At 46.1% G+C, this 12,194-nt stretch overlaps 1 protein-coding gene across 1 annotated transcript; it reads left to right on the top strand.

Annotated features, from left to right (window-relative positions):
• Positions 1–86: 86 nt before the first annotated feature.
• Positions 87–9,717, top strand: exo1 (exonuclease 1). Its single transcript, XM_088934314.1, has 15 exons — positions 87–141; positions 852–1,036; positions 1,604–1,723; positions 1,813–1,936; positions 2,242–2,379; positions 2,784–2,996; positions 3,303–3,490; positions 4,286–4,382; positions 5,046–5,277; positions 5,582–5,804; positions 6,083–6,700; positions 6,815–7,052; positions 7,156–7,245; positions 7,949–8,121; positions 9,473–9,717. The coding sequence occupies exons 2-15, from the start codon at positions 876–878 to the stop codon at positions 9,597–9,599; spliced, it is 2,742 nt and encodes a 913-aa protein (XP_088790440.1). The 5' UTR covers positions 87–141; positions 852–875; the 3' UTR covers positions 9,600–9,717.
• Positions 9,718–12,194: the final 2,477 nt, after the last annotated feature.

The raw sequence follows: 12,194 nt of genomic DNA, 5'->3' as shown, positions 1-12,194 counted from the left end.
GATACTACATTTCGGACCGCCAGAGAGAGAAGGATCCTGTAATGTGGAAAACAAACATCAGATCAATTGGGTGAAAGAGAGAGAGAGGGGGAGGTCAGCGTACTTTCTCCAGTTTTGAGTAAGCCCTGGTTTGTATGAGAGGTACGTTCTTTTTAAGCACGTTCGCGTAAACCGTCTACTTTTAAAAATATACATAAAGTATACTTTTCATTATATTAAAGAGGCAGTTTTATGTGTTTTTGTTGTCTTTGAATTGCTCGGTATATAAGGTATCATGCCTCTGGTGTGGTGAGGAAAGCTTTTTTCTCTCTGACGCACCAGTCGATGGACAAGTGACTGATTGTATCTTTAATCAAGAGAATGTTTTGAGGAATCGGATGTAAAAGACCTTAAAGAAGACACTGCATATGCCTAAGGAAATAATCTGGTTATTCTTAGTTGATTGCTCAGGAAAAAAAAGGTAGTTAGACTAGGCGCCCAGGCATTGAGACGAGACCTTTGCCGTGTAGATTAAAGAGACGCTGCGATGGCGCCAAAGCGTGTCGAGACACCCTGGCAGTATGGACGCGTTCAGACCTCGGTCCTCATCAACAGGCCGGAACTATCTGAAGTGTTGGTAGTGTTGTAATATACAGGAATGATTTCAAATCGTGTTTGTGAACTACGGATCGTGAGCTACAAACGCAACTCTCTCTTTTTAGTGTAAGGCAGAAGACCTAAATCAGTAAAGCGCGGCAGCATGCACTGCTGGACGAATCAGACGTTTGCACGATGCCTTCACTGCTGCCACTACCAGATTTTTCCCACCAAAGTGTGATAACAGTTATGTGCCGCTCTCTTTCTGCCAGCAGGAATTCGAAGTGCTGGTGACCATAATGGGGATTTCCGGCCTGCTGCAGTTCATCAAGGAGGCCTCCGAGCCCGTCAACGTGAAGAAGTACAAGGGGCAGACTGCTGCTGTGGACACGTACTGCTGGCTCCACAAAGGAGCCTTTTCCTGTGCAGAGAAGTTAGCGAAGGGGGAGCCCACCGACCAGTGAGTGTGACGTTCCCCGTTCCATTTGTCTTATCTGTGTTATGTTCTCCTTTTGGTCCTGCATAGACCTGTTTTGAGTATAAAAGGTTTTAAAAAATCAAATCATAGGGGAAAACCTCACTTTCTAAACTTGTTTTAAACATCCATCCATCCATTCATTTTCTAACTGCATCAGTCAGCTCATAGACACATGCACACCGGGCTGTTTCCCAGAAGCCAGTATGTCTTTGGGCTGTGGGAGGAAACCCATGTGAATGCAGGGAGAACATACAAACTCCACACAGACAGCACCCAGGTCCGGAATTAAACCCCCAGCACTGTGAGGCTGCAATGCTAACAACTGTGCCACCTGTGTTTTAAACATGTTTTGCCCACATAATAAATTGGCTGCTATAAGCCAGCTGCCAGACATGCAGCAGTATAGTCGTTGGAGTAGGTCGTGCCATCAGTGTTCAGCTTGTACACTACGTGGTGTTACACTACTCTTACGCTGCACGATAAGCAGGTCAATGGCAGTGGTACGTGACAGGGCTGTTAGAAAAGCTGTTTTTCTGGTCTTTGTTTCAGATATGTGACGTACTGCATGAAACTTGTCGATATGCTCCTCACCCACGGCATCAAGCCCATCCTGGTTTTCGACGGACGCAACCTGCCGTCTAAAAAAGAGGTGGAGAAGGCGCGCCGTGAGTAAGTCCCGTGGCCTTGCCTTGCCTTTAAAGTCAAATTTGCAAAGCCCAAAAAGAACTATATTTTTTCTCCTCCCCGGGGTGGCCAAGGCGCCGGGAAGCGAACCTCCGGAAGGGCAGGCAGCTGCTGCGCGAGGGGAAGGTGTCGGAGGCGCGAGACTGCTTCACCCGCTGCGTCGACATCACGCCCGCCATGGCGCATGACGTCATCAAAGTGAGCGCCGCGAAGCTGGGTCCTGCGGAGAGAGAGCCCTCAGTACTAATGCCGGCTGCTCGGCAAGCTCTAATCAGACTATCAGTTTAGTTGCATGGCTATATTTTGCTTACTGTTGGCTGTTGGAACTGTCTTGTCAGTCTAAGTGTGGCTGGTGTTGGGATGGGTTGCCATACCCCCTCATGCAGCGCCACCATCCTTTGTCTATACGTTACTACATCGTGGACGTTAAAGCATGTGAATGTAGCTTTTCCGTGTAGGCAGTCTGGACGTGAGCGGCGGCTGATGTGTTTCTGTGCGGGCAGGCGGCCAGGGGGCGAGGCGTGGACTGTGTGGTGGCGCCCTACGAGGCCGACGCCCAGCTGGCCTATTTAAACAAGAGGGGGATTGCACAGGTGGTCATCACGGAGGACTCCGATCTGCTGGCTTTCGGCTGCACGAAGGTGAAGACCTTGAGGTCTAAACTGCGGCTACTTCTTCATCAGTTTCCCTTCAGGATCAATAAAGTATCTATCTATCTTCTTCATAATTACCAAGAGCATCCATAGAAGAGCACCTCCTCGAATCATCCCTGCTAATTAGGATACATTTGCTGTGTTACGTACAGAAAGATGTAACTGAAACAAAGGATTGGTGCTAATCGTAGTCTCTCCCTGTAATTCAGACATAATGGAAGCTGTCAGTCCTTGCCTATTGCCGTTAATTGATCAGGTTTTGCATAGTTTTTAAGTCCATTAACAGTGTTGCAGCTTCCATGGTTTAAACACGTCTTGTCCAGTGATTGATTTGGAGTATGAGCTACTCACGAGGATCATTTCAAGAAGTCAAGTTTTGTTGTTGTTGTTAGGTGCTTCTGAAAATGGACAGGTTTGGCAATGGCCTGGAGATAGCCCAGTCCTGCCTGGGGAAGTGCAAGTCCCTGGGGGACGTCTTCACGGAGGAGAAGTTCCGCTACATGTGCATCCTGTCTGGCTGCGACTACCTGGCCTCTATCCACGGGATCGGCCTGGGCAAAGCCTGCAAGCTGCTCAAGATGGCAAACAACCCAGACATCACCAAGGTGACAGAGACACGGCACGACTCAATGAGGGGTTCAAACGGCCCGTAGCACATACGAGCACTGAGGTCCATTTATACTGTTGGAGAACACAGTAGGCAGGCCAGGATAATGTGACTTAGAGAATGGACACAAACACAGGGAGTAAAAGAAGAGTTTTGTAACTGCAGTGCAGAGTTGACCAGCTATAGTCATTTGATTCTCATGAACCCTGACAGATTTTTTAAATTAAATAATCCTTTTCAGAACCGAAGGTTTCCCCCAGACACCAGGAACAGAGGTCTTGATGCTCTTTTCCTTTGTTTCCAGGTGATTAAGAAGATGGGTCAGTACCTGAACATGAGCGTGACTGTCCCTGACGAGTATATCGAGGGATTCATCAAGGCAAACAACACCTTCCTCTATCAGCTGGTCTTCGACCCCCTCAGCAGGAGACTAGTTCCCCTGAACCCCTACCCAGAGGAGATTAACCCTCAGTCTCTCAGCTACGCGGGGCCGTATCCTTTAGTACAGAAGTCTTTCTTCCTCTGCCCTGAGTTGCCACTCCTCCAGCGTCCCCATGGTAACGGATGAGGATAAGTGAGGCTGTGTTTAAGCAAGCAAGGCCTCAGTCTTCAAGCAGGTATTCGCTCACAGGACTGAACCCTTCAAGGTTCAATTGGTGTTCAGGCAGCTACCATCATTGCAGTAGGTATTCTATACCAAATTATTTTACTAAGGTGACTGATGTTACTGGTCTGGTTTCTTCCTCCTTTCAATAAAGCTGATTTGCAGCAACTAGTACATAGGCTAAGCATATCTTTCGGCTTTGATGGTTCTATTTCATGAATACATTTAATCTACCAATAATGGCCACACTCGCAACTCCTCTTATATATGCTCTCATTAGGAGGGACTTCTGACTTGGCAGCTGTAATTATGCCACCTACTGTCTGAGCTCATTTTTTCTCCCTGGAGTCATACGGGGGAAAATATAAACCCATTTAATTGACAACTGGTGCAGTAGAAAACATAAATAAATGATTAAGCAAGTAACTAGTTATAAAGTATGCCAGTACATATGTTTGTGACTATTGTATTAGATGCACAAATATTTAATTAATGTAAGTGAATTAGTAGGGAATTAAATAGAACTATTTAAGGTTCAAAGCTTCATTACGAAGTGTGCCAAACCTTCAAAGGGTGAAAAGGTATCCCTTGTTAAAACTCAAAATCTTGTTTTCTGGTGTTGATCTGCATGTTTACGAGAGGTTTGTCTTTGTGCTGCCTTTTCCTTAATTCCCCCAATCCAGTAACATGGGGGACCAGGCTGCCTTGCAGATCGCTCTTGGAAATGTGGATGTCAACAGCATGAAGAAGATTGACAATTATAATCCTGACATCACGCAGGTGGGAAACCGTTTTTGGCAGAGCTTGCCAACAATTTAGCTTGGCAGCAGTTTAAATGTTGATCTTGACAGGTATTGGAGTGTTATTTACAAAGGCATTGCTTCCACATGGCAGTTGGAATACAAGGAAGGTTATACGGTAAATGACAGCAGTCCACACTTACTGTTTGATTGCTAGTACTGTGGCTAATCAATCTCAGTGTCTCATCCAGCCTTCATTCAAGTTGATTTCCTGTGCTTAATTTGTAATTAATTTGAGCTACAGTACATCTCCTCCTGCATGCAACACTGTCCCTATTAACGCTGTATTTATCTTAACGTTCTCTGTTAGCTGTGCTCAGGCATTACATTGTTACATCAGTGCATGCTGATGTAGTAGCTTCTATTTCATACATTTGGTTCTAAGACTCCTGATATTTTGGTATGCACACTTAATTACATGTTGTCTTGTTTTTTCCCTTTCATTGTCTTTCTGATTCCCCTGTATTTGAACTCTCTCCCATCTTGCATTCTAGTAAAACAAAGAGGTTTTGAATTTTCCTGTGCAACCTTTACTCCTTTAGAGTACGTGTAGCGGAAGTGAAATTCCTCAAGCAGTGTGCCATTGTGTATGAAGTGTGTGAGCAGTTGTAATGGAAATATGCCTGCGTTCTGTGTCCCTCAGCCTGTGAAGCCCAGGAGCCGTAGCTGGACTGACACCCGGGTACAGCAAGCCCCTTGTGAGCTCAGTATCTGGAGCAGGGAGTACAACCCAGCAGGGAATACGCGTCTGTTGTCCCCGCCCAGCGAGCCTCGATCTCCAGAGACGCTCTCCACCAGAGGAAAGGAGAAGGTCATCGCCACACAGCCCCTGAAGCTTCCTACCAGGCAGACGCAGGTCAAGAGGCCAAGAGCAGGTAGGCCTGGCTCCTTTTTCTTAGGCCCTGCATGTTGTACTCTACCCTGAGAAATGTGTTTTGTCTTCATTGCCTGCTTATGTGAACAATTTGCTGAGTTTACATCATGTTTAAATCTGCCAGAGATTTTCCCTCCTCCCATCCCGATTTTGGGACTGTACCATTTCTCTTGTGCTGATTAACCCCCCCATCATCTTCCTAATAGGAAGATGAGAATCTGTAATTTTGTCTCTAGCTGGCACTTAAGGAAGGACTGTGGGGGGTTTTGTTTAATCCCGGTGGTGTAACTGGCTCTCCTCTTCAGAATCGAGTATGTCGGAAGAAGTCCTGCTTGGGCAGTACTCATGCTCCGACACCAAGAAGCCCAGGAGAGAAGCAGGCACGCCCCCAGCCGGCAGCAGCATGTGTGCAGGAGAGAGGGCCTCGGGCCCCGCCAGTCAGCACAGGGCTCGCAACAGGTTCGCCACCGTGCTCCAGAGGAGGAACCAGGAGGAGGGAACAGCGGAGGAGCAAGGGTTATGCAGCAGGTACTCTTTCTGTTTCCCAGTGTGATGCAATAAGATGATCCTTTCAGTGTGCTGGGAACACGGACAGTCAGTCAGCCTGTGCCTGAATTAGTCCAGCTATCCAAACCTTTTCCAAGTTGTCTGTCTGGCACTCTGTTTATGTTTCACGAAATTGAAAAAAGTGCTCGGAGACATTTTCAAATGTTGCCGTGTTGGCTAAGTGTATACTCTTCTGCTTCTGATTTTTGTGAATGGGATTATACTTTTTGTTAAGCACTGACCTTCTTTGCTCTGCCCAGGTTTTTTTGCACCACGAGCTCCAGCATGGAGCCTGAGGCCAAGCAGGAAAGCCCAGTCAAGTCCCAGGAACCTGTCCCCGAGGTGCTGTATGTTTCTGGCCAGCACAGCGAGACATCGGATGTGCTGACAAGTACAGATACCGAGTTCCAAGGGAAGGGAAGTTCCAGGGCAGCAGGAGGAACTAGCCCCCTGGGCTGTCAGTCCCCCTGTATGTCCAGCAGGGGGTCTGGGGTTTTTGGCTGGTCTGGAAGCCTTGGGGAAAAACCCAAGAATCTCACCTCGGGGGGTCTCGTAGCATTGCAGCAATTTCAGCGGACGAAGGAGAGTTTCTCCTGGAGCGCTCCTCGCCAGAAGCCCTCTGCTCTTTCTGGCTCTCTCCCTGACAAGGAGAACAGGCCTGGCTCGGAGAATGAGGAGCCCAGAGACTCAGGGGAACGTGGATACTTCTCTCAGCCCAGCAGGACTTCCAGGGGAGAGAGCACTCTGCCTGACAAAGAGAACAGGCCTGGCCCAGAGGACAGGGAGCCCAGAGACTCGCAGGAAAGTGGTTACTTCTCTCAGTCCAGCGGACCCTTCAGGAATGAGAAAGAAAACACTCTCCCTGAGAAAGAGAACAGGTCTTGCCCAGAGGACAGGGAGCCCAGAGACTCGCAGGAAAGTGGTTACTTCTCTCAGCCCAGCGGACCCTTCAGGAATGAGAAAGAAAACACTCTCCCTGAGAAAGAGAACAGGTCTGGCCCAGAGGACAGGGAGCCCAGAGACTTGCAGGAAAGTGGTTACTTCTCTCAGTCCAGCAGACCCTTCAGGAATGAGAAAGAAAACACTCTCCCTGGTAAAGAGAACAGGCCTGAACCAGAGGACAGGGAGCCCAGCAACTTGCAGGAAAGTGCCTATTTCTCTCAGACCAGCAGGACCTCCAGGAGAGAGAGCATCACCTCCCAGACTCGCCTCAGGGACAACCAAGACTCGGTATGTTTGCTTCCCTGAGTTGATTAACATGCATCGTTTTCAAAGATTGTTTTTCTGCTTCTTCTGCACTTCTAGATTGATATATTTTCATTGTTTTTTTTAGGAAACTGGTAGCCAGGAGTCTGATTCCAGTGAAGGTGTCAACCGTTCCCCTGTGAAGGATAAAAATACTTGTACTTTGATCAAAGCAAAGGTAAAGAATACTATACTTCACATACTCTAAATAAGAAAGATGCAAAGTTGAAATTAATTAGGATTAAGTTAACCTTCAAAGCTAACATGACGTCAGTGCAAGAGTGCTGTAAAGAAATCAAGTCTCAATCTTAAACACCAGAAGAGATCAATAATATTCTTTTTAAAGGATAAATCCAGACTGATCACAAATGATTAATCACTTTTGTGTGTGGCTTGTCTTGTCTTGGGTTTTGTATGATGCTTAAAGAAAACCTGTTCTAATGGTTAAACTCTCTTAATTTTGTCATTTAAAGTGCAGCTACAAGAATAACTGCAGGCAATGTTCTATGGTTTTTGTAACCCTAGCCCTACACTGGCCTAAAAAGCATGCTGATTTAAATACCATTTTACAGCTTTTCTGGCCTCGATGAAAATTTGCCTACAGAAGATCGTTAATTCAAGGAGATTTAGCATTCCCACACTACGTAAACATTTTTTACTCTCAGTGCTGGACTTCTGGGTCCAAGTCAGCTTTAGGATGACTGATGATTGCGCCTACCTGTACTTTTATTTTTCGGAAACTTTTGGCTGCCTGTATTGTATACTGCCCCACAAACTGAAAAGTTTAAAGGCCCTAAGTGAGATGTAAGCATGGCGCCAGGAGCCGGGCTCGTTGCCCTTGCTGGGACCACTGCGCAGACGCTGTGCCTGTCCTGCCACAGGTGTCCGGGCTGTCCCGAGCCAGCGCTGGGGGCCGGGGGGCTGCCGGGAAGCTCCGAGCCCGAGCTCCTGCCAGGGCCAGCGGGCTCAGGAAGAGAGGCAGCACCAACGATGAGAACAGGCCGGGCCTGCAGGCCACTATCAGCGACATGTGGAAGAACTTCGGCTTCAGAGCGTGAGTATCCGGTCCCCTGAAATCTCTTCAGAAGCGTTTGGATTTTGATCTCCTTCGTGATGTCTTGCTGCTACTGCGCTGAATTTGAAGATGGTTTCCCTTCCCTTTTGTATCTTCCAAAGGGTCTACTTCTTAGGAATCATTTGAAGAGATTGTGACATACTGTATACTGTACTTGCATGAACCTTGTCAGTGTAGTTTCAAACTTTTTTTTTATTTTATTCAGGTACGACTGAAGTATATTGTAATATTTAATTTAACAAAGTTGTTGGGAAAAGTAGTTGAAGAAAAAAATGCTTTTTTTCTGAGTTGATCACTATATCTGTATTCATTCATTTCTAAAGAGATTTCCTTTCAATTTAATTATAAAGAGTAATCATTTATACAATTTGTATATTTAACGTAAGTTTCCCTGACATAGAAAATGAATGCATGTTACTGATGCAGGACTCGGTTCTAAAGATGTTACTATTCATGAGGTTGTCTAACAAAACCATTCTGGAAAGCTGAAGTCCAATTATTATTTTTTATTTTTCCACTAACCCCCTATTATTTGGGTCTATCAGAATTAGACTTGTAAGTCAAACTAATAAAACACCTATTTGTAATTATATAGTGACCGGTCTTTTAAAATTGTAAAAAGGCAAGTTAAACTTACAGAGGCAGTACCCATTCTGCCCTGTAGAGGGTACTATAAAATAAGATCCCATGAAGGTTCTAGTAATTTGAGCTCTACCTGTTCCATTTAAGAGCACGAGTGAATACATGAGTCATATTCTACGGATTGGTCTTGCATGGTAAACAGCTGATTATTAGAATAAATGGCTGGATGGATGTTTTTAAAATGGTTTATCCATTTTAGCAAGGGAGCTGGAGTATATCCTGGCAAGCCATGGGCATGAGGTGGGATATGCCCTGGATATCCATCCATCTTAGGGCAGACTGTCCAAAACAGGGCCAGTTTTCCCAAAAGCTAAGTAACTGTGGGAGGAAACCCATGCAAACGCAGGGAAAACATGCAACTCCACGCAGACAGCTTCCTGGAAGCCGGAATTGAACCCGGGACCCCAGGGCTGTGAGGCAGCAATGCTTACCACTGTGCCACCCTTCTCTCACGATGGTATAATCTGTTATGAGTATAAATACTTATACAAATCCAGGGACTTTTTTTCCTAGCCTTCAAAGGAGAACTAAGTCCCGAGTAAAAGCAGGTGTCTGGGGACTGGTGGCGTACGCGAACAGACCTGCGTGCGGCCCAGGGGGCGTGGACTTTCTCTCGCCCCGGAGCTGTCGGGGTGCAGGGGAGGGGTGGGCTCTGGAGTGACAGGCTTCCTTCACTGTCCTTCTGCAGAGAGAAGGACAGCAGGCGTCCCTGCAGGAAAGGGGAGCCCATGTCTCCGGTGAAGGACAACGTTCAGTCCCCGGCGCCAGAATCGGGCCAGGACATCTACGGTACCCCCACACTGCCGTCTCTTTAGAGGTCCGGTATTGCTCACATTTCACACCAGACGTCTCAAGCTCAGTTCCCTGGCCCAGGGTCTTCTGGTTCGTCTTTCAGTACGAGATTAATTAACCAACATGCTTATTTTTATAAGGTCTTTTACCGCTGATCATTCACTTCATTTAAAGAAAGTTACTTGTGGCTGGGCTCTGTTGTGTTTTACAGAGGATCTTTAAATCAGAGTTTTAATTAAATAATTGGACTTTGTTACGGGGAGTTGAGGTGAACCACAAGACAAGGTCTTCCAGGAATTTGGGTGGAAACCCATGATCTATGTGCAGTGCCTTATATAAATAACTAAAAATGTTTTTACAGAGGATATTCTGTAAGAGCTTTTATAGTATAAGCAAACTGGCATGTGTATATATTATGTATATTATATATACTTGGTGTACTTGATTCATTTGCTGAGAAATGATCAGTTTATCCATTAATTTTGTCTGAATAAATGCCTTTTCTAAGCGTTTGTTTCTGCATCTTTTGTTTTTGCCATCGCTCAACCTGTTCGTCTTGTCACTTTCCACACAGGGGTAAGTAGCAGTGAATCATGCTAATCTTAGTTGTTGCCATCATAAATAACTTGCCATTCAGGTGTGTAACGAATCGTCTGGGGTGTTTATTGTGAAAGCATTGTTTTCGGATACCGTGATGTCCGTCAATGGCTGGGGTGTTCCGAGTCGTGCCGGAGGAATTCTCTGGGCCTTGCCCTCCCTCTCTCTGACTGCTTCTGCCTTCCTAGCTGCAGGCTAAGGAGGAGGCTGAGCCTGGCAGCACTGTACCCTTCTGGTAGCTGTTGTATCCAAAGCAGTATTGTACCCGTCTGGTAACTTGTATCCACAGCACGGTCTCGCCTCTGTCTCGCCCAGAGCGGTGGGCAGGGCTGGGACAGCAGCGGGACGAGCTGCCCTGCATGCGCTTTGTGATCGAATGTTTTGTTGGGGGGGGGGGGGGGCAAGAAACAATTCAAGACGTCAAAGAAAAGATTCTTCCGTTTCGGGCAGATGGTTCGGACACGCCGTGCTCCTCTCGTCTCTGAGGAGCCGTCTGTCCTGCAGCAGCCTCCCCCCTCGTTGCTGCGGCTCCTCCAGGAGCCCAGTCCCTGCACTCCCCTCCTTACACCCCAGCAAGCCCGCCTGCCATCGGCCCGAGCTGGGCCCAAGACAGGGGTCTCAGGCCCCAGTTAGACGTATACAGCGACTTTGTCTTGCAGTTTTCTGTAGTTGCTTACATTAGATGTTCACTTCATTAAAGGTACAGTGACCAATACATCTGCTCAGAGCCTGGTTAGAGCTATTCCAATTATGTACCTCGTCTCCTTGTTTTTGAGGGGGGGGGCAACGGTCGTTCACCCAGTTAGGCGTGTTAAGCCAGTGATGATCAAATAAAATGTTTATCAGTAGCAAAACCTGCAACATCTGATTTAGGAAAACAAGTCTTTAAAAGTTAAAAGATTGTTTAATCTTAATCATTTAGCATCCAGTAAAGTATTTCTCAGTTGTATAACCCTTCACCTTTTGCAACAGAAAGCTGGTTCCAGCGTGCAGGGTGTCTGTGTGCCCACAGGGACTAGCTCGCTGACACCAGCCACAAAATGTGAACCCGTCACATTCCCGTCGCACAAGTAAGATCAACAATGAGAAACGTACCCGCCCAGTAAGGAGGGCATCATGAGTCACCAGCAGAGTATATGGGATAGGGACTGGTTTCTAATGTAATCGTTTTTAAATAAAAAGCATTGTTCTCTAAAAAGTGCTCGTGTTGAGACCCAGCCAACACCCACATTCCCTTCTATCCGTTGTGCCTGTACAAGTTCAAGGGCTTTCCGTGCACAATACAGGGAAAACAGTGTGGTCTTGTCTGGCTGTTTCAGTCTGAGACTGGTGTTGTAGGCCCCTACTCAATCAGCTTTGTTTTCCCTGGAGTCTTTGAGAGGGGACCAGTGAACAAAATCATCCCATCTTAAAAATGGCTGTGTTCAAATAAATATATTTTTCCCTCCTTTAAAGCTGCCTTTGGCTTATCTGAAATGTTCTTCAGGTGCTGAAATACCAATTCATACAGATTTTTTTTTGATAATGTGTAGTTACACTGGTATTTTAAAAATGCAAGTAAACTATGTTTAGAATTCAGAATCGAAAATGTGCTTTTGCAATCATGAATGTGATTGTTATAATCCAGTTCAATAGGTTCAGTTCCTCCCATATATAGTAGCAATGCTTCCAAAGTCCTGAATTCCAGTTGTACTTCAATGTATTGGTTCATATCCAATGCAAAGCCATATTTTCTTGTGTTTTCTTTCTTATTATAACAATGTACAACTGAAACATGAAAAACACTCTTCGGAATTCAAAGGTGTCTTGAATGTGCACAGATACCTCGTATCATGCTAACTGGGTGGCAGTACTGTATTTGAAGCTCCTTAGTCTCTCTGTTCTCTGCATGGATTGTGAACAATTAGAAACGGTCGGTTATTGCACCACACGTCTCTTGAATGACTTCCTTCAGTGCAGCATATTGCACTCTGACACATTCAGTGCGTATTTCTCTGCTCTGTCATTTTAGGAAAGAATCT

The sequence above is a fragment of the Atractosteus spatula genome, chromosome 15 (genome assembly GCF_055471065.1).
Source record: "Atractosteus spatula isolate fAtrSpa1 chromosome 15, fAtrSpa1.hap1, whole genome shotgun sequence".
In the NCBI taxonomy this organism is placed as follows: Eukaryota; Metazoa; Chordata; class Actinopteri; order Semionotiformes; family Lepisosteidae; genus Atractosteus; species Atractosteus spatula.
This window is presented reverse-complemented; position numbering and strand designations above follow the sequence as displayed.

What these genes read in the sequence shown, in the direction of transcription:
- exo1 (XM_088934314.1), top strand. Translation starts at nt 876, where the DNA reads ATGGGGATTTCCGGCCTGCTGCAGTTCATCAAGGAGGCCTCCGAGCCC. An exon ending in ACAACCCAGACATCACCAAG is followed by an intron (nt 2,997 to 3,302) that starts GTGACAGAGACA and finishes CTTTGTTTCCAG; the next exon opens with GTGATTAAGAAGATGGGTCA. An exon ending in TCAGGGACAACCAAGACTCG is followed by an intron (nt 7,053 to 7,155) that starts GTATGTTTGCTT and finishes TGTTTTTTTTAG; the next exon opens with GAAACTGGTAGCCAGGAGTC.